General features: G+C 42.1%; 1 protein-coding gene across 2 annotated transcripts in view; it reads left to right on the top strand.

Annotated features, from left to right (window-relative positions):
• The first annotated feature begins 7463 nt into the window (after positions 1-7463).
• The window catches only part of DHTKD1 (dehydrogenase E1 and transketolase domain containing 1), a 45738-nt gene continuing 26234 nt past the window's right edge, over positions 7464-26967 (top strand). The window contains exons 1-5 of one of the 2 annotated variants that reach the window (XR_009740204.1): positions 7464-7750; positions 15337-15492; positions 15884-16095; positions 17231-17425; positions 24195-24464. Coding sequence is in view for 1 of the 2 variants with exons in the window: in XM_061435691.1 (XP_061291675.1) it covers positions 7594-7750; positions 15337-15492; positions 15884-16095; positions 17231-17425; positions 24195-24464 (990 nt within the window). In the remaining variant the exon portion in view is untranslated. The remainder of the gene's footprint in view (positions 7751-15336; positions 15493-15883; positions 16096-17230; positions 17426-24194; positions 24465-26967) is intronic. The other variant, XM_061435691.1, reaches the window with a different exon arrangement.

Raw genomic sequence — 26967 nt, 5'->3', positions numbered from 1 at the left:
TTCAGTCGTGTCTGACTCTGTGCGACCCTATAGATGGCAGCCCACCAGGCTCCCCCGTCCCTGGGATTCTCCAGGCAAGAACACTGGAGTGGGTTGCCATTTTCTTCTCCAATGCATGAAAGTGAAAAGTGAAAGTGAAGTCGTTCATTCGTGTCTGACTCTTCGTGATCCCATGGACTGCAGCCTACCAGGCTCCTCCATCCATGGGATTTTCCAGGCAAGAGTGCTGGAGTGGGGTGCCATTGCCGTCTCCAGTGGGTACAGTAGGTGACCTCTAAAAATGGTTCTCAAGGATCCCTTTCTCCTGATCGTCATGCCCTTGTGTAATGTTCTCCCTCTGAGTGTGGACTGCATTTAGTGACTAACTTCTAGTGAGAATAATACAGCAGAGGTGACAGGATGTTACAACTAATACTAGTTTTCAAAAATACTGTGATTCATCTCCCCCATCCTACCCTACTCCCACCCCTGCCCACTCCCTAAGGGCAGTTGGCTGCCATGTTGAAAGCTACCCTTGGAGAGACCCACAGGGCAGAGAATCAAGGAAGGCTTCTGGCCAACAGCCAGTGAGGGACTCAGCCCTGCCAACAAATAAATGAATGGAATGAAAGTTGACTGTCCTCTGCTTGAGCTTTCAGGTGAGATCATAATCTCAGCCTGCAGCCTAACTGCAACCTTGGAGCAGTCTTGAGCCTGAGGTCCTGAGCCAAGCTGTGTCTGGAACACTGACCTACAAAAACCACGAGATGATACAGGTTTGTTGTTTCAAGCCATTTAGTTGTGAGGTAATGTCTTATGCAACAATAGATAGCCAGTAGGATGATAAGCATTATTATTTTAACATTACATTTTGTCTTTGTTTTGGCCATGCTCTGCAGCATGCGAGATCTCAGTTCCCCGACCAGGAATTGAAACTGGGAACCCTGCAGTGGAAGCCCCAAGTCCTAATCACTGGACAGCCAGGGAATTCCCTACCTTACATGTTTTATACGTATAGTTAAACAAATATATTTTCTAAGTATGACATATTTCAGACTTTAAGTCTGGCCTAAAGTCCTCTATTTCATAAACACTTTTTTTTTTAACTCCATTGATTCCTGAATTAACCACACAATTTGTTTTCATTCATTCATGCATGCATATATCCATCTAATTTTTCTTTTTTTTGAGATTTTTTTTTTTTAAGAGCAGTTTTAACTTCACAGCAAATTGAGATGAAGGTACAAAGATTTCTCATATACTCCCTTCCCCCACATTTGCACAACCTCCCCCACTATCAACATCCCTATCTCATTGTTGTTTTAATTTGCAATTCCCAAATGACATATGATATGGAACATCTTTTCATATGCTTATTTGCCATCTATATATCTTCTTTGGTGAGTTGTCTGTTAGGGTCTTTGGCCCATTTTCTTTTCTTATTGCTGTATTTAAGAGTTCTTTATACATTTTGGATACTAATTCTTTATCAGATATGTCTTTTTTTTTGAAAGACAAATACCATATGATATCACTTATATGTGGAATCTAAAATATGACCCAAATGAATTTGTCTATGAAACAGAAATAGACAGACTCATAGACAAAGAGAACAGACTTAAGATTGCCAAGTGGGAGGAAGGATTGGGAGTTCGAGATTAGGGGATGAAAACTATTATGTATAGAATAGATAAACAACAAGGTCCTATTGTGTAACACAGGGAATTATATTCAATATCCTATGATAAATCCTAATGGAAGAAAATGTGTATATATCTATAACTGAATCGCTTTGCTGTACTGCATACATTAATACAACATTGTAAATCAACTATACTTAAGTAAAATTTTAAAAAATATCTCTCTTTTTTTAAGGTTATATTTTAGGGCATATAAATATTTAATATATTAAATATATTATATATTATATATTTAAGGTTCACAGCAAAATTAAGGGGAAGGTACCGAGGTTTCCTAATGTACTCTGAGGCCCTACACATGCACAGCTTCCCCCACTGTCAACATCTCTCATCCAAGTTATACATTTGTTGTGGCTGATGAACCTACACTGACACATCTTAATTACCCAAAGTTCATAGTTTACTTTAAAGTTAATCCATAGTGCTATACATTCTGTGGGTTTAAATAGATGTATAAAGACATTTATCCATCATTATGGTCAGATCCATCTTTTGCAAATATTTTCCTCCCATTTGTGGCTTGTCTTATTCTCTGGACAATGTTATGCATCCAATTTTCAAAGTGTTACTATGAATCAATACTGTATTGAAAATAAAATATAAAAATGAATAAAGCACTATTTCTGGCCTCAATGAAGACAGGCAGAAACTGATAATGACAAAATTGCATAAGAGACCCACTATTATTCTGGGCCATTTCATTGTCTATGTAGACGACTCTGTCCTGTATCCTTACTTCTTTGGATCTTAACTTTAGCTTTGGCAGTTTTGACCTTCATCTCACTTCAGCGTCATAAACAACTCCATGATCTCAATCGCTTTCTTTCTTTAATAATAACAATAATAATAGTGGTAGCGAATACTTATTGAGCATCTTCTTTGTTCTAATCACTGAACTTTGTGTGTTTTACATAAAAGTTTAAATATTTTACAGGTAACTATACAGACTAAGAGTTAAAGGAATCTGCCTAGGGCCTATATAGTGAAGGGGATCAGGGCATGCTACCCCAAATATTTCACTTTGGCATATTCATTATTTTAAGCTGAAGGCAATTGAGAAACTGGCTTCTCCCTTTCTACCTAAAAGTAAGCACAAATTTCCCTTTGTAAAAATGACATAGAGTTCCATTTGTAAAGATGATATAAGTTTCCTGACTCCCATACTAGTAAGAGGAGAATGATTCTTACCAGCAGAGATGAACTGAGTCTGCATAAGAAACTGCTAACCTTTCTCTACCACACCTTTCCTAGTCACTTTTCACAGTATACCACTCCTAGGAGCTCAGAACATTTTTCCTTTACCTAGTGTCTTCTTCAGAATATTGTATATTACTCTTTGTTAAAACGGTATACGAGGCCCAAAGTCTAGTCACCCCTTTGGATTTTCATTCCTTTCTCTTAAGCCCCCTTGCATGAAAAATATTAACACCAATAAATATATGCTGGAATTTCCCCAGTGGTACAGTGGCTGAGACTCCATGCTTCCACTGCAGAGGGCATGGGTTCAATCCCTGGCTGGCGTACTAAAATTCCACATGCTGCTTGATCACACACACCGAAAAGGAAAGAAATATACGCCTTTTCTTATTTTCATCTGTCTTTTCTGAGTTTAATTCATAGTCGCCAGAAGCAGAACATGAATGGATAGAAGGTAAATTTTCTTCTCTCCTACAGTAATAAGTGGCAGGGCCTGGATTCAAATCCTGGTTTCTCTGACACAGATCTCATATCACTATACCCCATTCTTGGACTTACTACAGTCCTCCGCTCTACCAGCTGAGCTCTTGAAGGAAGCACTACCCATTCTTTATCTTTTGAAAACATATTAGTTCTGATAGAAAGGCATTATACAATTTTATACTGGAACCCAAGTCTAAGAGTGCATTGCATTATTGTCTTCAATTTAAGGACTGGTGAGTAGAAACTGAAGATTGTATTTTAAAAGGTATTACTTTATTACAAGTTTTGTTAAGGATAGAGGTTTTGGGGACTTCTCTGCTGGTCTAGTGGCCAAGACTCCAAACTCCCAATGCAGGGGCCCTGGTCAGGGAACTAGATCCCACATGCCACAACTAAGACATGGTGTAGTCAAATAAACTAAAAAAGAAAGAAAGAAAAAAAAGAATGGAGGTTTTCGAAGGACAGATCTCTAAAATGAATTATGTTTTTATAATATAACAAGTATCATAGCAATAAGGAAGAAACTGGATAGTATTAATGTCAAGGCTAAAAATATGGATGTAGGTCCTAATGTTGCGTATTAGTTGTATGTGCCTGGGATTTATCCGCCCTCAAACGTGCAAAATAAAGTTGCTGTTACCCACCTTCAAGAGTTTTCTGAGCTCTAGACCCATGAGTCCAATTATGTGCCAGATGTCTACACTGAGCAGTCTCACAGACATTGAGTATCAGAAGGTCCAAAATGGAATTAATCCTGCCTCACAGCCCTCTACTTGTCCTGTGCACCTTTATCTGTTAATGGCATCACCAACCACACAGTGGCTCAAGTCAGAAGCCAAGAAGTCGTGTCTCCCCACCTCCCCACTTAGTTTTCATATCCAATCACTGCATCCTATGTTCTTCTTTCATTAACTCATACTCAAAATTTTTTACTCAGCACCTACTGGTGAATTACTGGATGTTTGATCTCACGTGGCTTGTGGGATCTTTGTTCCCCGACCAGGGATTGAACCCACACCCTAGAACCAAGTCCTAACCTTAGCACTGAGTCCTCACCACTGGACCACCAGGGAACTCCCCATATCAGCAGTTTAGATGGGACCTATGGGTCACCAGTAAATTAGGTACTGGGGACAGAGCAATGCAGTAGACAGACATAATCACACACTCTTGTCATTTACAATTTAGTGGGAGAACCACCCACAAAGGAGGCTCATTATATTTATATTTAGCTTACATTAATTTAATCAAATATGTAATTATGCATAGGAAGGTAGAGGCAGAATCATTGTAATGCTCTAAGTGGGTAAAAATTTAGATTCCCACAATTATGATATATCTGGTACTCAAGAAATATTTTTCAAAATTGTATAATAAAATAAGCGAATTTATGGAGTACTAGGAGGGCATACAGTAGGAAGAACTAATTTACCCAAGATGGCCAAGAACACTTTTTTTTTCCCCCAGAAAGTAACTCCTGGGCCAGTGGAGAAGGAGGATAGAAATCTTCCAGGTGTATGTGTTATTGGGGATGGGATGGGGTCAGGAGGAAGAGCCTTCCTGGCAGAGGGAATACGTTGTGTGAAAACCATGAAGTAGGAAAAGTACGGATGTTTGAGGAACCAAAAATAGTATTGCTGGTGCACAGTGAGAACCACAGAAAGTGTGGTTCTAATTAAGGGTGAAAGAAGAGGCAGGCAAACCACAGCAGACGAGAGTTTGCAAACACAAGCAGCTATAGGGTCCAGACAAGCAGACCACATAAAGGTAAGAGAGGTGGGGACTGAAAACTGGTACCCACACACCCCATCTAGAGAGACCAGCAACCACTCAGCTCATGCTGATCACCATCATGGAGGACAATGAGTGCAGTGTGGTCAGATCTCTAAGAAAAACCACAGATCCAAACTTTAATATGCAGTCTTCCACATTTTCAATAAAAGCATCCAATTTTAAAAATTAAGACTTTCTGATGGCAAACAAAGCATATATTAGCAGTTTATTTTTTTATTTTTGGCCATCCCACGCGGCTTGTAGGATCTTCATCCCTCAACCAGGGATTGAACCCACACATAGCACAGAGTTTGAACCTTAGCACTGAGTCCTAACCACTGGACTGCCAGGGAACTCCCCATATAGGCAGTTTAGATGGGACCTGTGGGTCACCAGTTTGCAAAATGATATATTTTAACATCATAGCACTTCACAGACAACAACATATCACAACAGCATATCATGGACTCACAAAATGATGCACAAAAATAAAAATATCTGGTAGGCAGTATTATATTTGTGTGGATCCTGGGTTCAGAAGACAGGTTATACTGGTGATTTGTATTCTGTGTCATTCCTTTTTTATTGCTAATTAAAGTCATGAGTGTGAATGAAATTTTAAAGGAAAAAGGGTTTGTGTGTGAACGCCTGGCACTTTGAAGTTTCTGGCTGGTTGTCCTTATGGCAACTCAAAAAACCTAAATATCTGTTCTCTCAGTTTCTTGACCTCACCTCTGAAAACACTCTCCCCACTCCACTTTAGCCAACAAGCTTCCTGGTCAGTATCAACATTTGCATCACCGCTACAATGACCACTTTAAACATTTTGTTTCCTGTCTGCAACCTTCTGTTCCAGCTGAGATTCTCAACCAACTCCGGATTTACCTAGTCTTCAACCTCATTGGAACTGCCAACCCACTGGCCCTTTTCTGTTACCATCTGCCCATTCTTATATTTGATAGCATTTTTTAAATGTTAGGTTAAAGCCCATGTTTTGTTATTTCAATCGTCCTCTAACCAATATCTTAAACGTCTTTGCATCTTGGCCTTTCTGTCCCATCTGCCTGCAAAACTTCAGCCCTGAATGAACCAGTTATCACCCTTCTGACCTTCTCAGTACCAAGGCAGGAGAAAATCACAAAGCAGCAGAAAGTGCTTTCTCTCTATATTCATGGCCACTGACCTTAACGGGGTGAACTTCAAAACTTTAAAGACAATATTCTACCTTTACTACTCTCCTCAATAACAATTTCATACTATCTTCACCTTTTCACTCCCATTTCTTAATACACACCCAATTTGCCACCCTCTCAGAATCACTTGCAATGCCTTGCAACCTCGCCCTGGCTTCTGGGCTCATGCTTTCCCACCCTCCTTGGTGGGCTCCTCTCCTTACACATTTGCCTAACTCGTCAGTCTTCAAGATTCTGTTCTAGTGTGCCTTCCACTTGGAGGTTTCCCTGACACACCTGTCTATGCTTGCAGGGCACCTGCACACACTTGGATTACCGTATGTCTCATATTGTGTATTGACTTCAGTCTGCAACTGGACTGGGACCTGATTAGGGGCAGACACTGTATTTTATTAATCTCTGTAACCCAGCAGAGGGCTCTGTGTGTACAGTGGAAAGATATCTTAGGCTTACACGTGTAACGTTCTTGGGAGTATGGGGGTGCAGCTGCTCAGGTGACTGGAAGAATGGATGACCAACTGGGAAGCATTCAGACCTCCCAATATTGGTAAAATTAAAGGTGAGTCGTGGAGTAAAATAGTTTGGGAAACTGTGTCAGAGATAGACCAACCAAGAATCTCAATTATCTAAAATCTTCCAAATCCAGTTTTTTCTTCACTCCTATCGCTTTCGTACAGGCTCCTTCTCCCCTGTCTGAACCTGTCCTCCTCAATATTTTTTACAAAAATACAAACAGAGATGGGATATTGATTTTCTGGCTCCTTCCTATGAACCTGAGTCCCAGCCACCTTCCATGCAGTCTGTCGCTAATTTTTCCTTTCTGTGGGAGACTGCATGGTGCGTGTGAGTCTATGCTCTGGAGCTTCCAGGAGAGGGGTGGTGGGTGATCACTCCCGGAGGGAGACTGCAGCATACACAGATATATCCAGCATACACAGCTTTGTTACAGAAAGCCGGTACACTCCCCTCAGCACTCCTCCTTTTCCCAAATGCAGGACTTTCCTCAGCAGCCTCTAGGCCCTCGCGAGTGTTGCTGGATCCCAGCCGCGCGGCTTGGCTTTGCGGGCCCCTGATCTGGATTGGCTTCAAGGGCTGGGCCCTGGCCAATCAGGAGTGGGAATGTTGTCTAGGGGGCGGGTTTTTCCCCTCGCCTCCCTCCTAAGGCCTCTCACCTCCCGGGCGGTGGGTCCGCACCGGAGCGACCTCCCTGCGGCCGCGGCCCCTGGACATCCGGCTCAGATCTCTGGGCCCTGGGGCCCTGGTGGGACATGGCCTGGGTCGCTGTGGCAGCAGCAAGACTGGGCCTCGGCCGGGCCTCTCCGCTCTTCCTCCGGCGCGGCTACCAGACAGAGAGGGGTGTCTATGGCTACCGGCCGAGGAAGTCCGAGAGCCGGGAGCCCGAGGGCGGCCTGGCGCGCCCCCCAGGTCAGGATGGGGCCTGGGCCGGTGGGCGTGGCGGCTGAGGAAGCAGGGGGTCTTATTTCTGGGCCCGGGGTGGGTGCTTTTGAGGGTTGGGACTTCTGGGGGCCTCAGTGTGCGAGCAGGCGGGTGGAGAGGAAGGGGAGGCCAGGGAGCAGAGAGGGATAGGCCTGCGTCTTGTCAGGGTCCGGGTCACAGAATGGTTCTGTGAACTCTTGTCTTTTCCATTCCTTGGTCGTAAAACGTGTGAGAACTTAGCTGTTTGCGGAGGCGGGGCTACAGGAAAAGTTCTAAGTTAGCCCAGCTCCTGGAGTTCACCCAAGGACACACGTTTTCCAGGGCTGTCTCCGAAGCCGATGTGAGGGGGATCTTTGGGGATCGCGATGGTGACTAGGGTGAAGAGGGCGTTAGTGTTCTCGGACCTCAGCATGGTATTTATTATCCATTCGTCTCTTCTGTTTAGCCTCTTTAGGAGCTTAAAACTTTTTGCTGAATTCAGAACTATGCTACTCGGGTTTTAATGGATTAGGAGACGGGAATATCAGTTTTTGGAGGATCAGTTGCATTCTCATGTACAAGAGACCAATTTTGAGTATTTGGTTTATGCTCCAAAATTATTGTATGTTTATTCATCCTCACAGAATAGAAGATGAACACAGATTGGTCGTTAGAGGAAGGTCACTTGGCATTTTTAATTTTTATTTGTTGTTATTTGCTGTGCCATGTGGCTTATGAGATCTTAATTCCCTGACCAAAGATTGAACCCTGGCCCTGGACAGTGAGAGTCTGAAGTCCTAACCACTGGACCACCAGGGAGGTCCCATTTTATATCTTTGGTCCAGTTATTGGATTAACAATTAGGATCCCTTCATCATCTAAACACCTGACCTTTGAGTAGTAGATCACATACTGAAATCTCAATATTGTGTTCTTGATCTCAGGAAACATTCAGAATAAAACTTGATTTCTCTTTCTTGAGTGCAACAGGTTTCTTTACGAACAGCATTTTGGTCAGCTAGATGACTAATCCCTTGAGAGTAAGACTATATCTTATTTCACTTGACAAATGGAGTGTCTAATTTTGCCTGTCAGTTTCCCTCAAACTGAAGTGTGCATTCACATCACTCTGAATGATGTTTAAAAGGCTAGTTCCCAAGCTGCCCTCCCTTGCCTCACCCTCATCCCAGTTCTCATTCAGTGGCCTGAGATGAGGTCCAGGAATTTGTATTTTATGTCACACTAAGTGATTTTCTTTTTTTCCTTTCTTTTTTTTTTTTTTAAGTTTTACCAGTTTGTTGCTACCAAACTGTCACCCTCCACCCTCATGCACACAAGCTCAGTCATGTAACCCCATGGACTGCAGCCCACCAGGCTCCTCTGTCCATGGACTTTTCCAGGCAAGAATATTGGAGTGGGTTGCCATTTCCTTCTCCAACACTAAATGATTTTCTAGCAGGAGGTCTGTGGCCACTATGGCCAAACATTGTTATAGTCAATAAGGGATGTATATATAAGATATGTTTGTCCAATAGAGCTTGGTCACACGTCTGTACATCCTTGCAAGGGAGATTAGAAAGCATAGTCTTTCTTCAGGGCGGCCACCTTCCAGCTAAAAGTTATTTTGAAAGAGAAGAGGAAAATAGATGTTGGAAAATAACTAGTATCACCACACTCAACCCCTTTGGCCATTTAAATACTCTAAGGTTTTCTTCCCACACAGAGAATGTATTCACAAACCCTACTGAAAATGAACACAAGGCAGCTCGACGTCCAAGGTACACAGAGAAATGGGAGGAAGTGTAGTCAAGTTATGGTGCCTTCCTCCTCCTCCTCCTCCTCCATATGTTTATCTTGGCCAAGCAAGTATCAAGGCCAACATAGGATGAATACCTCATTTATTAAGGTTTTCACTGTAGTAAGGCTTCAAAGAGATCTTGAATTTGTTTCTAGTGACCTTTTTGGATGGCAGTGGTTTCAGGAGTTAAAATTTGACCCATGATATGTGTCCTTTGTAGTTGGGTATTAGTGAAAGAGCTCGTACTTTAACCTCTGTAAACCTCAGCTTCCAGGTAAGCTTGACTTCTATTTATCAACAATCCTAAATTGAAATGGAGGTGGATTTCCATACACAAGGGCTTCCTTGGTGGCTCAAACAGTAAAGAATCTGCCTGCCAATGCAGGAGACCTGGGTTTGATCACTGGGTTGGGAAGATCCTCTGGAGAAGGGAATGGTTACCCACTCCAGTATTCTTGCCTGGAGAATTCCATGGACTGAGAAACCTGGTGGGCTTCAGGCCATGGGGTCACAAAGAGTCAGACACAATTGAGCGACTAACACTTTCACTTTTCACACTTTCCATACACATTTTAGAATTATTTGTTCTAGTTCTGTGAAAAATTGTTGGTATTTTGATAGGACTTGCACTGAATCTATAGATTGGCTTCGGAAGTATGGCCATTTTAACAATTCTTTATTTCTTCCAATCCAAGGACACTGTAAATCTTTCCATCCATTTGTGTCATCTTCTATTTGCTTCATCAGTGTCTTATAGTTTAAAAAAAAATTAGGGTTAGGGTTAGGGTTTTCTGAGTACAGGTCTTTTACCTCCTTAGACAGGTTTATTCCTAGGAATTTTATTCTTTTTGATATTACAGTTAATGGGGTTGTTTCCTTAATTTCTATTGCTGATAGTTTATTGTTAGATTATAGAAATTCAACAGCTTAGGATTGGTGATTCATAGGCATAAAATTTCATTATGAAGGATTGGGGGAAATGGCGGAATTTAGAGATGATTAGGAGATGGGGCCTATAAGATTCCAAATAATGTTCAGTGGTTACTGATCTTAGCAATGAGTTTTAGTAGCTGAAGTGAAGTTGTAGGTGTGTTGAATATTAGAAATAATAGGAGCCTTGGGAGTTCCTTGGTGGTCCAGTGGTTAGGACTTGGTGCTTTCACTTGCTAAGGCCCAGCTTCAATCACTGGTGGAGGAACTAAGATCCCACAAACCGCGCAGTGCGTGGCCAAAAAAAAAAAAAAAAGAGAGAGAGAGAGAAATAATAGGAGGCTTTACTGGAGGCTTTATAAGAAAAACAGGGGAAAATCTTACGACATTAGATATTTTTTAAAAATGTTTAGACTTCCCTGGGCTTCCCTGGTGGCTCAGATGATCAAGAATCCCTCTGCAATGCAGGAGACCTGAGGTCGATCCCTGGGTTGGGAAGATCCCCTGGAGAAGGGAAAGGCTACCCACTCCAGTATTCTGGCCTGGAGATTCCATGGACTGTACAGTCCATGGGGTCGTATAGAGTTGGACATGGCTGAGCAACTTTCACTTTCATTGGTGGTTCAGTGGTGGCTAAGAATCCACCTTGCAATGCAGGGGATACTGGTTCGATCCCTGGTTTGGAAAGATCCACATGCCTTGGGGCAGCTAAGCTTGTGCACCACAACTATTGAACCTATGTTCTAGAGCCTACGAGCTGCAACAAGAGAAGCCACCGCCCTGAAAAGTGGGCGCACCACTACTAGGAAGTAGCCACTGCTCGCAACAGCTACAGAAAGCCCACAAGCAGCAATGAAGACAGAGTGCAGCCAAGAAATAAATAATTTTTCAAATTTAGATGGTTTTTTAAATGTTTTGTGGACTTCTAGTTCTCCCCTCTCTTTTGTGGTAGGCTCGACTTCCTTTTCAATTTTTGTTGTGGTATAACAGGTGAAACGCTGGATTAAAATCAAAGTGAAAGTCACTTAGCCATGTCTGACTCTGCCACCCCATGGACTATACAGTCCATGGAATTCTCCAGGCCAGAATACTGGAGTGGGTAGCCTTTCCCTTCTCCAGGGGATCTTCCCAATCCAGGGATTGATCCCAGGTCTCCCACATTGCAGGCAGATTCTTTACCAGCTGAGCCGCCAGGGAAGCCCAAGAATACTGGAGTGGGTAGCCTATTGATTCTCCAGCGGATCTTCCCGACCCAGGAATCGAATCAGGGTCTCCTTTGTTGCAGGTGGATTCTTTACCAACCGAGCTATCAGGGAAGTACACTAAAGTACAAATAGTTCAAATTCCAACTTCTTCATTATCTCTGTCACTTTCTGCAGATCACTTAACCTGTTTGGGCTTCAGCTGACTCTTCCGCAGATAAAATGCACTTGTTCATGTTTCAGCCTGGTGCTGAAAGTTGGTGCTCAGAAAGTAGGGCCGGAAAAATATACACTTGTCGAAATTTCAGCCTGGAAACTTGGAGCCTACAACCTGAAATATGCACTTGTCTATATTTCAGCCCAGAAATTTGGGGCACAGAGCCTGTGGCCCAGAATATGCATTTGTCCATATGCATTTGTAACATTTGCACAACTGTTAAGATACTTAGCTCCTGTGTCATCCATAATGTGTGTCCTGAAGACCACCCCACACTTAGAGAGTCTCCAGAAGGGACTCACATCACATAGTGTATGGCTGGACTCCTGGCTGAGGTTTAGTAGGTGTGATGAGGATGCACAGCTGGACTGTAATGGAAAAGGCACAGGAAGGGTCTGGGGGACCCGCTGTGCAGTCTTCCTTCTGCTCTTTTTCTTATGGTGGTCACACACTATGCCCTTCTCTTCAAGAAACACAGCAACAGATGTGCAGTGTTCCTGTGAGAACACTTTCCTGTTCTAACAGGGAAGCCTGTTAGAGACTCAGCACCCAGAGTTTTTATTGGAAGAGGTTCATGTAAGCACCCTCTGCATGTACCAAAATCCCAGGTTCCCAGAAGGACAGCAGGTGTTCAGCTTAAATCATCTTGTTCACACAAGCAGTCTAGGCACAATTATTGCTAAGTCGTGTCCAATTCTTTGCTACCCCATGGACTGCAGCACCCCAGGCTTCCCTGTGCTTCACCTTCTCATGGAGTTTGCTCAAATTCATGTCCATTGAATTGGTGATGCTATCTAATCAGCTCATCCTCTGTTGCCCTCTTCTTCTTTTGCCTTCAATCTTTCCCAGCATCAGGATCCTTTCCATTGAGTCAGCTCTTTGCATCAGGTGGCTAAAGTATTGGAGCTTTACCGTCAGCATCTGTCCAGTGGAGAACTCAGTGCTTCCATTGCCACAGGCACAGATTCAGTCCCTAGTCAGAGAACTAAGATCACATAAGCTTTGTGGCATGGCCCCCCAAAATATAAATAAATAAATAAAGAGCTCTATTGGACATGTTCACTATGAAAAACTTAGATAATATGCTAAGCAAGGAAAATTGGGAATTTTGACATAGAATCATCACTAACTTTTTGGTCTATTTCCTTTATACATATGAAATATATATGCAAATGAAGAGACATATATGAAGTATGTGGGTGCTAAAATGCTAGATACATTTTGTCATGAAAACATATAGGTACAATACACATTTTAACACAGCTCAGGCTCATATGATATATAGTGTCTTTTAGTCTTTTTTTCTTCTAAACAAATTGGCACATCCAATAAGCATTCTCCTACAACATTATCTGATGATGATTTTTGGCCAGAGGGGATTAGTCATCAGCACTGTGGCATGTCCCTCAGATGACTGGGGTTTGTAGAGGGTTAGAGGACTAACAGGAGGGAAAGATCAGTGAGGAATGAGGCGTTGTTGACTCCACCCACCCTGCTGGAGGGGCGTGGGTGTGGGTGATGAGTAATTGCACCATTTACTGGTGTCCTCAGGGGAAAACAGATTCCTGTGAAGACTGGAGTATAAGGAACGTTTAGGGAAGAGGTGAAAAACATAGGGAGATCTGTTAATCACAGAACGGATGGAATTCTAGACGTCACAGTGGAAGGATCTAGGAGGTAGAGAGGGAAGAGATACGGGGTTGGGTCTGGAGGAAATGGCAACCCACTCCAGTATTCTTGCCTGGAAAATTCCATGGACAGAGGAGCCCAGCGGGCTACAGTCCATGGGGTCGAAAAGAGTCAGACACGACTGAGCACAGCAGCAGCAGCAGAAGAAACCAGAGCAGTGAAATAAAGAGTCTGAGAGAAAACAGATGGTGAGGATGGGTGGAGGATGTGCTCTGAAGTGGGAGGGGAAGAGGCCTCTCTCTCTTCAAGAATAGTAGGTGCTATGTATTCTTTGGGGTGAACAGCATCCTTTTGTGCCAACTCCCCTATCCGTGTTGTAGACTATCACTAAAAGCTTGGATTTTCAGTGAGAAACTGAAGCAGTGATCTCTTAACTAGATGTGGTTTGCTAAAGAGAATGTTTTCACAAGAGGGCTAGTAGGGGACTTCCCTGGTCATCCAGTGGTTAAGACTGTGCTTCTAATGCAGGGGGCCCAGGTTTGATCCTTGATCAGGGACCTAAGATCCCACATGTGGTGCGGGTGTGATCAAAACATAAAATACATACATATATATATATATATATATATATATTTATTTATTTGTATTTATTTATACCTCTTCTGGGCCTTAGCTGCTTTGTGTAGGCTTTCTCTGGTTTCCGAGAGCAGAGGCTACTATCTCCTTGGAGTGCTTGGACTTCTCACTGCGGTGGCTTTTCTAGTTGCAGGGCACAGGCTCTAGGCCAGAGGGCTTCAGTAGTTACAGCACTCAAGCTCAGCAGTTGTGGTGTAGGGGCTTAGTTGCTGCGAGGCATAAGGAATCTTCCTATACCAGGAATCAAACCCGCGTCCCCTTCATTGGCAGGCAGATTCTTATCCACTGTGCCACCAGGAAGTCCAATAATAATTAATTTTTTTTTAAAGAGGGCTAGTAAACTGTGGTGAGAATGGTGATAATAACCCTGTATATTTACCATTAACTTAATTCCACTAAGGATGTAATTTTATAGATGATATTGGAAGTTGTGGTCTTGAAGGATTTTCTTCCAAATTTTAGAAGGGCTTACATGTGCAAAAGGGAAGAAAAGCAGCTTTTGGCTCAATATAAAATCATCTAAGATTAAAAAAAATTCATCTAAGATAGAATTAGATTCATTGAAATACAGTGATTTCCCCTTTAAGAAGAGGTTGGAGAATTACTCATTTAAGGCTACAAATAAGGGGATTTTTTTTTATTATGTAGTAATAAGATCATTTCTAAGGTTTTTTTCCTGGTCTATGATTTCATGAGTCTATAAAATGTGTACCTGGAGGACGTAAGGAAGGAAATGTAACATTGATTTTGCAGTTTAAACTGTCTCTGTTTTTTTTTAATGTACAATATGAAAAACTCAAATAATAATTAAGAGGACTATAATTATCCATAATTAAAATTATAGTATTTTAACAGTTATTTTCAATTTGAGGTGTTTTCTTTTAAAATCTATCCATGTGCATAGTTATTTCCACAAATGTGCACCCATAATTCTGGTTCCTTCTGGTTATTTTTCAGTGGCTTTTGCTCTCAGGAGATAAATTTAAGGAAATAAGTGTGTTTTCCTGGATTCTGCTAGTTTTTAATCCTGGAAACCACCGGCAGCTGTGGTGGGTAGGAACCGCATATTAAAAATGTCCAAAGCTGCAAAGGCCTCTTTGAAAACTGATTTTGTGATTTGTGGGCATTTCCTAAACTGTATTGTTCTATTGTTGTTGTTGTTGTTGTTTTTCCACTCAATCAGTGGACCATGGCCTTGCCAGGTTGGTGACGGTGTATTGTGAGCATGGGCATAAAGCTGCCAAAATCAACCCACTCTTCACTGGTCAAGCCCTGCAGGAAAATGTGCCTGAAATCCAAGCCCTGGTGCAGACTCTGCAGGGACCCTTTAATACCACAGGTAAAAGCCATCAGCTGTCGACTGTCCGTGTGCCAGTTAACTGCCAGTGAGGCGGGACTCCTTTCTCCGTTCTTGAAGAACTGCAGTCATGCCTGCTGGAGCTGAGGCTTCCATGGGTGTGAGGAGACAGCAAGGGGCACATTCGGACACTGTCTGGGAGAGTAGTGTTGAGGTTCTAGAATTGTCTTCTGACAGGGCCCATATCCTCTGTGTTCAAATCATATACACAAATGGCCATATTTTTAGTTTTGCCTTTAGAAAAATCTGGATAACCAGTGATGATGACCCAAGTTATTTAGAATGAAATGCTCTGAATTGAGATAAGGATCTTGGTATGTTTTATATTTGGTTGACTATTCTTTAAAGCGACCCTTTTGATTCCATTTTGTAGGATTATTGAGCATGGGGAAGGAGGAGGCCTCTCTTGAGGAAGTCGTTGCCTATCTCAACCAGATCTACTGTGGGCAGATTTCTATCGAAACCTCTCAGCTTCAGAGCCAGGAGGAGAAAGACTGGTTTGCCAAGCGATTTGAGGAACTGAAGAAGGAGGCATTTACCACAGAAGAGCGAAAACACCTGTCAAAATTAATGCTAGAATCTCAGGTATAAAGTAGCAGCTAATATCAAAGGAATTGTTCAGCTCTTTTTCTCCAAAGACATATAAATATTGAAGAGAGGGAGTTAAGACATGAATGGTTTGAATGTAGCCACAATTCCCCCATGGCCTCAACACAACAGACAGTGTAACACACACCACTTTATTCTGAGTAGAAAGAGGTAGCTCTCCAACCACCAGAACTGTTGGTTCTCCTCAGAGTCGATACTTTCTATGTATTTTGTCTCTTCCCTTCGTGAAAGTGAAAGTGTAGTTGCTCAGTCATGTCTGACTCTTTGCGACCCCACAAACTGTAGCCTACCAGGCTCCTCTGTCCATGGGATTTTACAGGCAATAGTACTGGAGTGGATTCCCATTTCCTTCTCCAGGGGATCTTCCCAACTCAGGGCTCGAACCCAGGTCTCCTGCATTGTAGACAGACGCTTTACCGTCTGAGCCTCTAGGGAAGTCTAAAGAGGCTCTTCCCTTCATAAAAGACTGCAAAGTCCTTAAGATCTGATTCTTCTTTTAATTACCCGAAGGGATTAAAAAAGGCAAAAGGAATACATGTATATGTATGGCTGAGTTCCTTCACTGTTCACCTGAAACTATCACCATATTGTTACTTGCCTATACCCCAACACAAAGTAAAAAGTTTAAAAAACATTTTAAACAGGTAAAAAATTTTTAAAAGAGAAAGGAACTAGACATGAAAGAGGCTCTCAGTATAGATTAATAGGATTGAGTGTCCAGGACTGTGCACAGGACTTGAGCCTATCAATATGACAAGGCCCCTGCCCCCAGTAACATGGGTGGATGGCTAGCTTGCGGCCCAGATGAAATACTATAGAGCCCTGAACTAAAACTCAAGTCCTGGAAAAGGCCTGGCCTTCTGAGGGGATTCCTCCTGGGGTGAGCTCTTCTAGCGCTGGGGTGTTTCTTCAGTGTTCCCACTGCTGCCTGGTGTCCTCGGCAGGGATCTCTTGCCAGCCTCTGAGTGACTTCTGTTCATCTCTGGGGTCTGCACTGAATAGACCCTGTTGTAGCTGCTTGAAGCAGTGCGGGGGCTCCTTAAATGTGTTTGGCTTTGACCCAGGTAGTCGGCTCTCCTGTAACTAGCGTGTCTGATGTGGTGTTCCACAGGAGTTTGACCACTTTTTGGCCACCAAGTTTGCCACAGTGAAGCGATACGGAGGCGAAGGAGCAGAAAGCATGATGGGCTTTTTCTACGAGCTGCTGAAAATGGCGGCTTACAGCGGAGTAACGGATGTTATTATTGGGATGCCCCATAGAGGGAGGCTGAACTTGCTGACGGGCCTTCTGCAGTTCCCTCCAGAGGTAAAAGGCCTTCTGTTTTTCCCACCAGTGATGTGCAATTGACTGAAACGGAGTAAAGCCGATGGTGATAATCGCTTTTAGAAAACTGACTGAGCATATGAGCCATTGGTCCAGGAGACAGCTTCATTAATTGATGAAAACTGATGCTGTTGGACCTGGTGTGGGTTGATTTTCCTATATCTCTTTACAGGAATTCTTTCTTCACTCAGGAAAGTTAAAAGTTAGTTTGTTTCCCAAGGATGATGCAAACAGATAAATTCTGTTTTTTGAAGTATGCTTGCCCTATTTCATAAAAATCATTCAAACAAACACAAAGATCTGTGCAGTTTGATAAAATTTCATCTTCCAGAAAGTCATTTTTACCTTCTACTTATTTGCAGATTATAGTTGATAGATTGTATGAAACTAATAAAACATTGTTATCTCAAGAGATCCTCCAAAGTGAGTAGTTTTATTGGTTATTGGATCTTTTGTATTCTTGTTCAGTCCGACTCAGATGCTCTGTAAATCTTGAAGCACTTGAGGGTCAGGGCACAATATTCAATGACAGGGAACATCAGAGAGACCCAATGCCTGATAAGGTTATGTCAGTTATACATGGGTAAACCTTACCACTATTCTTGGCCAGGAGGTTAAAAACAATTATAAATGCTAGGTAGTTCCTCAGGGGTTCAGTGGTTAGGAGTTGCTGCTTTCACTGCCAGGCTTCGGTTCAATCCTGGATCAGAGAACTAAGATCCCACAAGCCACGTGTCACAGCAAAAAACAAACAAAAAATACCATATGACCCAGAAACTCCACTTCTGGGTATCAGATCAGATCAGATCAGTCGCTCAGTTGTGTCCGACTCTGCGACCCCATGAATCGCAGCACACCAGGCCTCCCTGTCCATCACCAACTCCCGGAGTTCACTCAGACTCACGTCCATTGAGTCAGCGATGCCATCCAGCCATCTCATCCTCTGTCGTCCCCTTCTCCTCCTGCCCCAATCCCTCCCAGCATCAGAGTCTTTTCCAATGAGTCAGCTCTTCGCATGAGGTGGCCAAAGTACTGGAGTTTCAGCTTTAGCATCATTCCTTCCCAAGAAATCCCAGGGCTGATCTCCTTCAGAATGGACTGGTTGGATCTCCTTGCAGTCCAACTCCTGGGTATATATTTGAAGAAAACAAAAGCACTAATTTGGAAAGATACACGAACCCCAATGTTCTTCAGTTCAGTTCAGTTCAGTCGCTCAGTCGTGTCCGACTCTTTGTGACCCCATGAATCGCAGCACGCCAGGCCTCCCTGTCCCTCACCAACTCCCGGAGTTCACTCAGACTCACGTCCATCGAGTCAGTGATGCCATCCAGCCATCTCATCCTCTGTCGTCCGCTTCTCCTGCCCCCAATCCCTCCCAGCATCAGAGTCTTTTCCAATGAGTCAACTCTTTGCATGAGGTGGCCAAAGTACTGGCAGTATTATTTATAATTGATAAGATACAGCAACAACCTAAGTGTCCATCAACAGATAAATAAAGATGTGCCATACACACATATAATGGAATATAACTCAGGCATAAAAAATAATGTAAATTTGTCATTCAGAACAATAGGAATGGACTTGCAAGGTTTTATGCTTAGTGAAGTAAGCCACACAAAGCTAAATACTACATGTTATCACTTATATGTGAAATCCAAAACATAAAACAAACGAATAACTATAACAAAAAAGAAACAGACTCACAGATAGAACAACCTAGTGGTTACCAGTGGGGAGAGGGAAAATGGGAAGGGGTAATACAGGGATACGGGATTGAGAGATATAAATTACTTTGTAAAAAATAAATAAGCTAAAGGCTATATTGTAAAACACAGAGAATATGGCCAATATTTTATAGTAACTAAATCAAGTAAAATCTCTAAAAGTTTTGAATCACTATGTTGTATACGTGGAATTTATATAATATTGTAAATCAACTATACCTCAATCCAAAAAATTTTCTTAATTAAAAAAATACACATGATGTCATGTCTGGGGGCCAAGTTTTACCTTTTTTGTTTATACTTCAGTGTTTCTGATGCTAAGAGATCCTTAATCAGCTTTGAAAACTCACTGTAGAAAAGGTAGAATACAACAGAATAAAATGATTGACAGATGGAGGTGTGCTTTGACACCTGTAGAAATTCTTAAACCAAAAATTGCGTTCCTAAAATATCCCAGACAAAGCAGTTACTCAAAAGCATAGAAATGATTATCAATGACTGTACTTGTGAACATTCATTGGGTCATAGAAAAAGCAAGAGAGTTCCAGAAAAACATTTACTTCTTCTGTATTGACTATACCAAAGCCTTTGACTGTGTGGATCACAATAAACTGTGGAAAATTCTTAAAGAGATAGGAATACCTGACCACCCGACCTGCCTCCTGAGAAATCTGTATGCAGGGCAGGAAGCAACAGTTAGAACCAGCCATGGAACAACAGACTGGTTCCAAATTGGGAAAGGAGTATGTCAAGGCTGTATATTGTCACCCTGCTTTTTTTTTTTTTTTTTAAACTTTACATAATTGTATTAGTTTTGCCAAATATCAAAATGAATCCATCACAGATATACATGTGCTCCCCATCCTGAACCCTCCTCCCTCCTCCCTCCCCATACCATCCCTCTGGGTCGTCCCAGTGCACTAGCCCCAAGCATCCAGTATCGTGCATTGAACCTGGACTGGCATCTCGTTTCATACATGATATTTTACATGTTTCAATGCCATTCTCCCAAATCTTCCCACCCTCTCCCTCTCCCACAGAGTCCATAAGACTGTTCTATACATCAGTGTCTCTTTTGCTGTCTCGTATACAGGGTTATTGTTACCATCTTTCTAAATTCCATATATATGCGTTAGTATACTGTATTGGTGTTTTTCTTTCTGGCTTACTTCACTCTGTATAATAGGCTCCAGTTTCATCCGCCTCATTAGAACTGATTCAAATGAATTCTTTTTAATGGCTGAGTAATACTCCATTGTGTATATGTACCACAGCTTTCTTATCCATTCATCTGCTGATGGACATCTAGGTTGCTTCCATGTCCTGGCTATTATAAACAGTGCTGCGATGAACATTGGGGTACACGTGTCTCTTTCCCTTCTGGTTTCCTCAGTGTGTATGCTCAGCAGTGGGATTGCTGGATCATAAGGCAGTTCTATTTCCAGTTTTTTAAGGAATCTCCACACTGTGCTCCATAGTGGCTATACTAGTTTGCATTCCCACCAATAGTGTAAGAGGGTTCCCTTTTCTCCACACCCTCTCCAACATTTATTATTTGTAGACTTTTGGATCGCAGCCATTCTGACTGGTGTGAAATGGTACCTCATAGTGGTCTTGATTTGCATTTCTCTGATAATGAGTGATGTTGAGCATCTCTTCATATGTTTGTTAGCCATCTGTATGTCTTCTTTGGAGAAATGTCTATTTAGTTCTTTGGCCCATTTTTTGATTGGGTCATTTATTTTTCTGGAGTTGAGCTGTAGGAGTTGCTTGTATATTTTTGAGATTAGTTGTTTGTCAGTTGCTTCATTTGCTATTATTTTCTCCCATTCTGAAGGCTGTTTTTTCACCTTGTTGATAGTTTCCTTTGATGTGCAGAAGCTTTTAAGGTTAATTAGGTCCCATTTGTTTATTTTTGCTTTTATTTCCGATATTCTGGGAGGTGGGTCATAGAGGATCCTGCTGTGATGTATGTCAGAGAGTGTTTTGCCTATGTTCTCCTCTAGGAGTTTTATAGTTTCTGGTCTTATGTTTAGATCTTTAATCCATTTTGAGTTTATTTTTGTGTATGGTGTTAGAAAGTGTTCTAGTTTCATTCTTTTACAAGTGGTTGACCAGTTTTCCCAGCACCACTTGTTAAAGAGATTGTCTTTAATCCATTGTATATTCTTGCCTCCTTTGTCAAAGATAAGGTGTCCATATGTGCGTGGATTTATCTCTGGGCTTTCTATTTTGTTCCATTGATCTATATTTCTGTCTTTGTGCCAGTACCATACTGTCTTGATAACTGTGGCTTTGTAGTAGAGCCTGAAGTCAGGTAGGTTGATTCCTCTAGTTCCATTCTTCTTTCTCAAGATCGCTTTGGCTATTCGAGGTTTTTTGTATTTCCATACAAATTGTGAAATTATTTGTTCTAGCTCTGTGAATTAACTTATATGCAGAGTACATCATGTGAAACGCTGGACTGGAGGAAGCACAAGCTGGAATCAAGAATTCCAGGAGACTTATCAACCTCAGATATGCAGATGACACCACCCTCATGGCAGAAATCGAAGAAGAATTAAAGAGTCTTTTGATGAAAGTGAAAGAGGAGAGTGAAAAAGCTGGCTTGAACCTAAACATTCAAAAAACTAAGATCATGGCATCTAGTCCCATCACTTCATGGCAAATAGACGGGAAAACAATGGAAACAGTGACAGACTTTATTGTTTTGGGCTCCAAAGTCACTGCAGATGGTGACTGCAGCCATGAGATTAAAAGACCCTTGCTCCTTGGAATAAAAATTATGATCGACCTAGACAGCATATTAAAAAGCAGAGACATTACTTTGCCAACAAAGGTCTGTCTAATTGAAGCTATGGTTTTTCCAGTAGTCATAGATGGATGTGAGAGTTGGACCTTAAAGAAAGTTGAGTGCCGAAGAATTGATGGTTTTGAACTGTGGTGTTGGAGAAGACTCTTGAGAGTCCCTTGGACTGCAAGGAGATCAAAGCAGTTAATCCTAAAGGAAGTCAATCCTGAATATTCATTGGAAGGACTGATGCTGAAGCTGAAGCTCCAACACTCTGGCCAGCTGATGTGAAGAACTGACTCATTGGTAAAGACCCTGATGCCGGGAAAGATTGAAGGCAAGAGGAGAAGGGGCCAACAGAGGATGAGGTGGTGGGATGGCATCACTGACTCGATGGACATGATTTGAGCAAGCTTCAGGAGTTGGTGATGGACAGGGAAGCCTGGCATGCTGCAGTCCATGGGTCGCTAAGAGTCAGATACAACTGAGCGACTGAACTGAACTGAAGTGAAGCTTGTGAAAATCACATTTCTTCCTATCCTGTGAGTTTGTATGTTCCTATTTGCAGTGAGGGCAATAAGAAGCTTTTGGGTCATTTAAACCATTTGGCCAATTGAGCATAACATACCGTCCTTGGTAGATAGTTTGATTTGAGACCCAGCTTTGTAACCAAGAATCTTTTAACCTTTGTAGCCAAGTAATTTTTCTTGCTCATCCTTTTTTTTTTTTTAATTCTCAAACTCCTAATTTATCCCTCCTCTTCCTCTTTAGTAACCATAAGATTGTTTTCTATGTCTGTGCATCTGTTTCTGTTTTGTAAATAAGTTCTCCTTTTTTTTTTGTCTGCATTGCTCAACTTGTGGGATTTTAGCTACCCGACAAGAGATTGAGCCTAGGCCATCGGGAGTGAAAGTGCAGAATCCTAACCACTGGACCACCAGGGATTTCCTATATCATTTCTTTAGATTGCACACACAAGTCTTTTGTCATTTTCTGTCTGATTTACTTCACTTAGTATGATAATCTCTAGGTCTATCCATGTTGCTGTGAATGGCATTATTTCATTCTATTTTGTGGCTGAGTACTGAGTGACTTCACTTTCACTTTTCACTTCTCATGCATTGGAGAAGGAAATGGCAACCCACTTCAGTGTTCTTGCCTGGAGAATCCCAGGGATGGTGGAGCCTGGTGGGCTGCCGTCTATGGGGTCACACAGAGTCGGACACGACTGAAGTGACTTAGGAGCAGCAGTATTCCATTATATACATACCATATTTTCTTTATCCATTGTCCATCAATGGACACTTAGGTCCTTTCCATGTGTTGGGTATTGTAAATAGTGCTGCTGGTGGACCCTGGGGTGCTTGTACTAATTAGAGTTTTATATGACGGATATATGCCCAGGAGTGGATTGCTGGGTTGTATGGCAACTGTATTTTTAGTCTTTTAGCTTGTTCATTTTTAAAATAGATAGTAACATCTATCTCATAGAAAAGGATGAAAATGAGGTGACAGAATGTATGCAGAGAAGTCCTTTGAAAATCGTGAAATATAGTTTCTTTTTTTAATTTTAAAAATCAATGATTTATTTATCAATTACTCATTATATATTGTAAAGAGAACATATTTAGAATCTTTAATAGCACTTTGTTACTTTTCATGTTCAAAATATCCATACATTTTTCACAATTTTGAAACTAAAATGGTACCAGAACTTACATAGATGCTATAACCCGAGAATCGCAAAATAGTGTCTTAGATGTCACTTGAGCTAAGTAGTGGATGTCATCCTGTGACTAAATGGGATGAAGTTCTTATTTTCCTTTAATTATAAAAGTTATAAGAATAATTCTTGTTAGCAATTAATGTATTTATATACTTGAATAATTCAATAACTCAAATAATAGCAAGTATTCCTGTTAATTTAACAAGAATACTAGTTCTTTTGGAAAAGGCATTCTAACAAGTGCATTTAAGAAAAAAATTTTGCTTATGGCAAGGCAGAGGTATCTTACTGTCTGCATCATGCTGGACTTGTCTTAACGTGTTAGAACTTCATTTGATGATAAACATCTCCAAATAGCTCCGTGCATTCTAGCAGTTACAAGTGTGTGCTTATCTTTAAATAATGCATGGTCACAATATATATACAACATGTGCATAAAGTTTTTTTTAGATTGTGTGATTTAAACAAACCACCTCTTCCCATTTATTCTTGTGTGTTTACTCGGCTTAGTTGATGTTCCGTAAAATGCAAGGCTTAAGTGAATTTCCAGAAAACGTTTCAGCCATTGGCGATGTCCTGTCTCACCTAACGTCCTCGGTTGACCTGGACTTCGGTGCGCACCATCCCCTCCATGTGACTATGCTGCCCAACCCCTCGCACCTGGAAGCCGTGAACCCTGTGGCAGTCGGGAAGACTCGGGGCAGGCAGCAGTCCAGGCAGGATGGGGACTACTCCCTGGACAGTTCAGCTCAGCCTGGGGACAAAGTCATCTGCTTACAGGTACTGGGAGCTTCAGGAAGTAAGGCCAGAGGTTGGGAATACTGGGAAGAAAGAGTGTCTAATTTGGTAGTTGTCATCGCAGTCTGAATGGGGGTTGAAAAAGAATTTCCAGAGTACTGCAGAAAGGAGTGAGTTTATTAAGATCAAAGAGCAGAGACAATGTGGGCACTGGGAACAGGGCTGGCCGGCACCTCCTGGCAGACCAGGGAGAGCCAATAGGACACTGTTAGAACAGCCAGCTGGCTCATCCAGCTTTTGTGGCTTAGCTGCAGAAGGCAATGGCACCCCACTCCAGTACTCTTGCCTGGAAAATCCCATGGACGGAGGAGCCTGGTGGGCTGCAGTCCGTGGGGTCGAGAAGAGTCAGACATGACTGAGTGACTTCACTTTCACTTTTCACTTTCATGCATTGGAGAAGGAAATGGCAACCCACTCCAGTGTTCTTGCCTGGAGAATCCTAGGGATGGGGGAGCCTGGTGAGCTGCTGTCTCTGGGGTTGCACAGAGTCGGACACGACTGAAGCGACTTAGCAGCTTAGCAGCAGCAGTCAATTTTTATAGCCTCAAGACAAAGAAAATTCCTGCTGGAAGGGTGGTATTAGGTGATCGGTTGCTGCTGCTGCTAAGTCACTTCAGTCGTGTCCGACTCTGTGAGACCCTGTAGGTGGCAGCCCACCAGGCTCTGCCGTCCCTGGGATTCTCCAGGCAAGAACACTGGAGTGGGTTGCCATTTCCTTCTCCAGTGCATAAAAGTGAAAAGTAAAAGTGAAGTCACTCAGTCGTGTCTGACTCTTAGGGCGCTATAATAGGGTGAGCATGGGGTGGGCATTTTTACCTAATTTGGGGTCAGGAAGCTTGTTGGTGATGATCAGGGGGGCTTTTGGCAAGGGTTACAAAGGGGCTCAGTCAGCTTCAGAGGTGACCTTGGCTCTGGACTCAGTGTCTGTGGCCTTGGGTTAGGATTCCGCAGTCGTCATGACAGGAGACAGCACATGTTCCAGACGAAACTAAGATGAACTTTTGGGAAAAGATTTGGGGGTTGTTTTATAAATTCATAGCAGATGTGAATATCTGCTCACCAGTAATCTCAAGGCAACTGACTGTTTTATTTTTTGACTGATCTTTTTAAAAATAATTTTTTTAGCTAATTAAAAATATATTTATTTCTATTTATTTATTTGGCTGTGCCGGGTCATATTACAGCATGTGGAATCTAGTTCCCTGATCAGGGATCGAACCCAGGCCCCCCAGCTTTGGGAGCACAGAGTCTTAGCCACTGGACCACCAGGGAAGTCCCTAGTTAGTTTTTTTTATTGGAGTATAGTTGATTTACAATGTTGTGTTAGTTTCTGCTGTTCAGCAAAGTCAGTCAGTTACACATGTACATATATTTACTTTTTTAAAAAGATTCTATTCTCATGTAGATCATTGCAAAGTATTGAATAGTTTCCTGTGCTATACAGTAAGTTCTTATTAGTTACCTACTTTATATCTAGTGGTGTGTGTATGTCAATCCTGATCTCCCAATTTATCCCCCCCAATTTATCTAAAGGCAACTGACTTTAGATGAAGGTCTTCACTGTATTTTTCCTTTCTTGAGTTATGAATTAATTAAGGGAGTATGGACTGACATAGCTGCTACTACTAAGAGGACAAATGTCATTACTTCTATGAAACTGTGACCCTCATGGAAACCACACAGTATTTGTCTATCTAACAAGGCTGCAAGAGTCTGGATTTATTTTGCTTGCTTGTTTGTTTGCTTTAAAATGAAAGTCTTTGGCATTAAGGCAAACAAGACAAATGATTAGTGTATTACTTCCTCTGCCCCCCTAGAGCTTCCCTGGTGGCTCAGACGGTAAAGCGTCTGCCTGCAATGCGCGAAACCTGGGTTCGATTCCTGGGTCAGAAGATCCCCTGGAGAAGGAAATGGCAATCCACTCCAGCACTCTTGCCTGGAAAATCCCACGGACGGAGGAGCCTGATAGGCTACAGTCCATGGGGTCCCAAAGAGTCGGACACGACTGAGCAACTTCACTTTCACTTTCCTCTGCCCCCCACCTTTGATAACCCAACAGGTATATTTTAGAGGTGTAGATTGTGGGTCACGTTTTTCTTCTACAAGTACTCATTTAATATGAAACCTTTAATGCCTAGAGGATAATTAATCCTGGATATCAATAACTGGGTCTTTACACCCAGTGAAAACAGTTAAATCTACAAGGCAGTAGAATATTAGTCTACATATACAAATAACTGGGGGCTTCTCAGGTGGCACTAGTGGTAAAGAATCTGACTGTCAATGCAGGAGACATAACAGATGCAAGTTCGATCTCTGAGTCAGGAAGATGCCCTAGGGGAGGGCATGGCAACCCACTCCAGTATGCATGCCTAGAGAATCCCATGGACAGAGGAGGCTGGCCAGCTATGGTCCATAAGGTTGCAAAGAGTCAGACACAGCTGAATCCATTAAGCATGCAAAAATAACTACATTATCTTATTGT

This window comes from Bos javanicus, chromosome 13, assembly GCF_032452875.1.
Source record: "Bos javanicus breed banteng chromosome 13, ARS-OSU_banteng_1.0, whole genome shotgun sequence".
NCBI lineage: Eukaryota > Metazoa > Chordata > Mammalia > Artiodactyla > Bovidae > Bos > Bos javanicus.
This window is presented reverse-complemented; position numbering and strand designations above follow the sequence as displayed.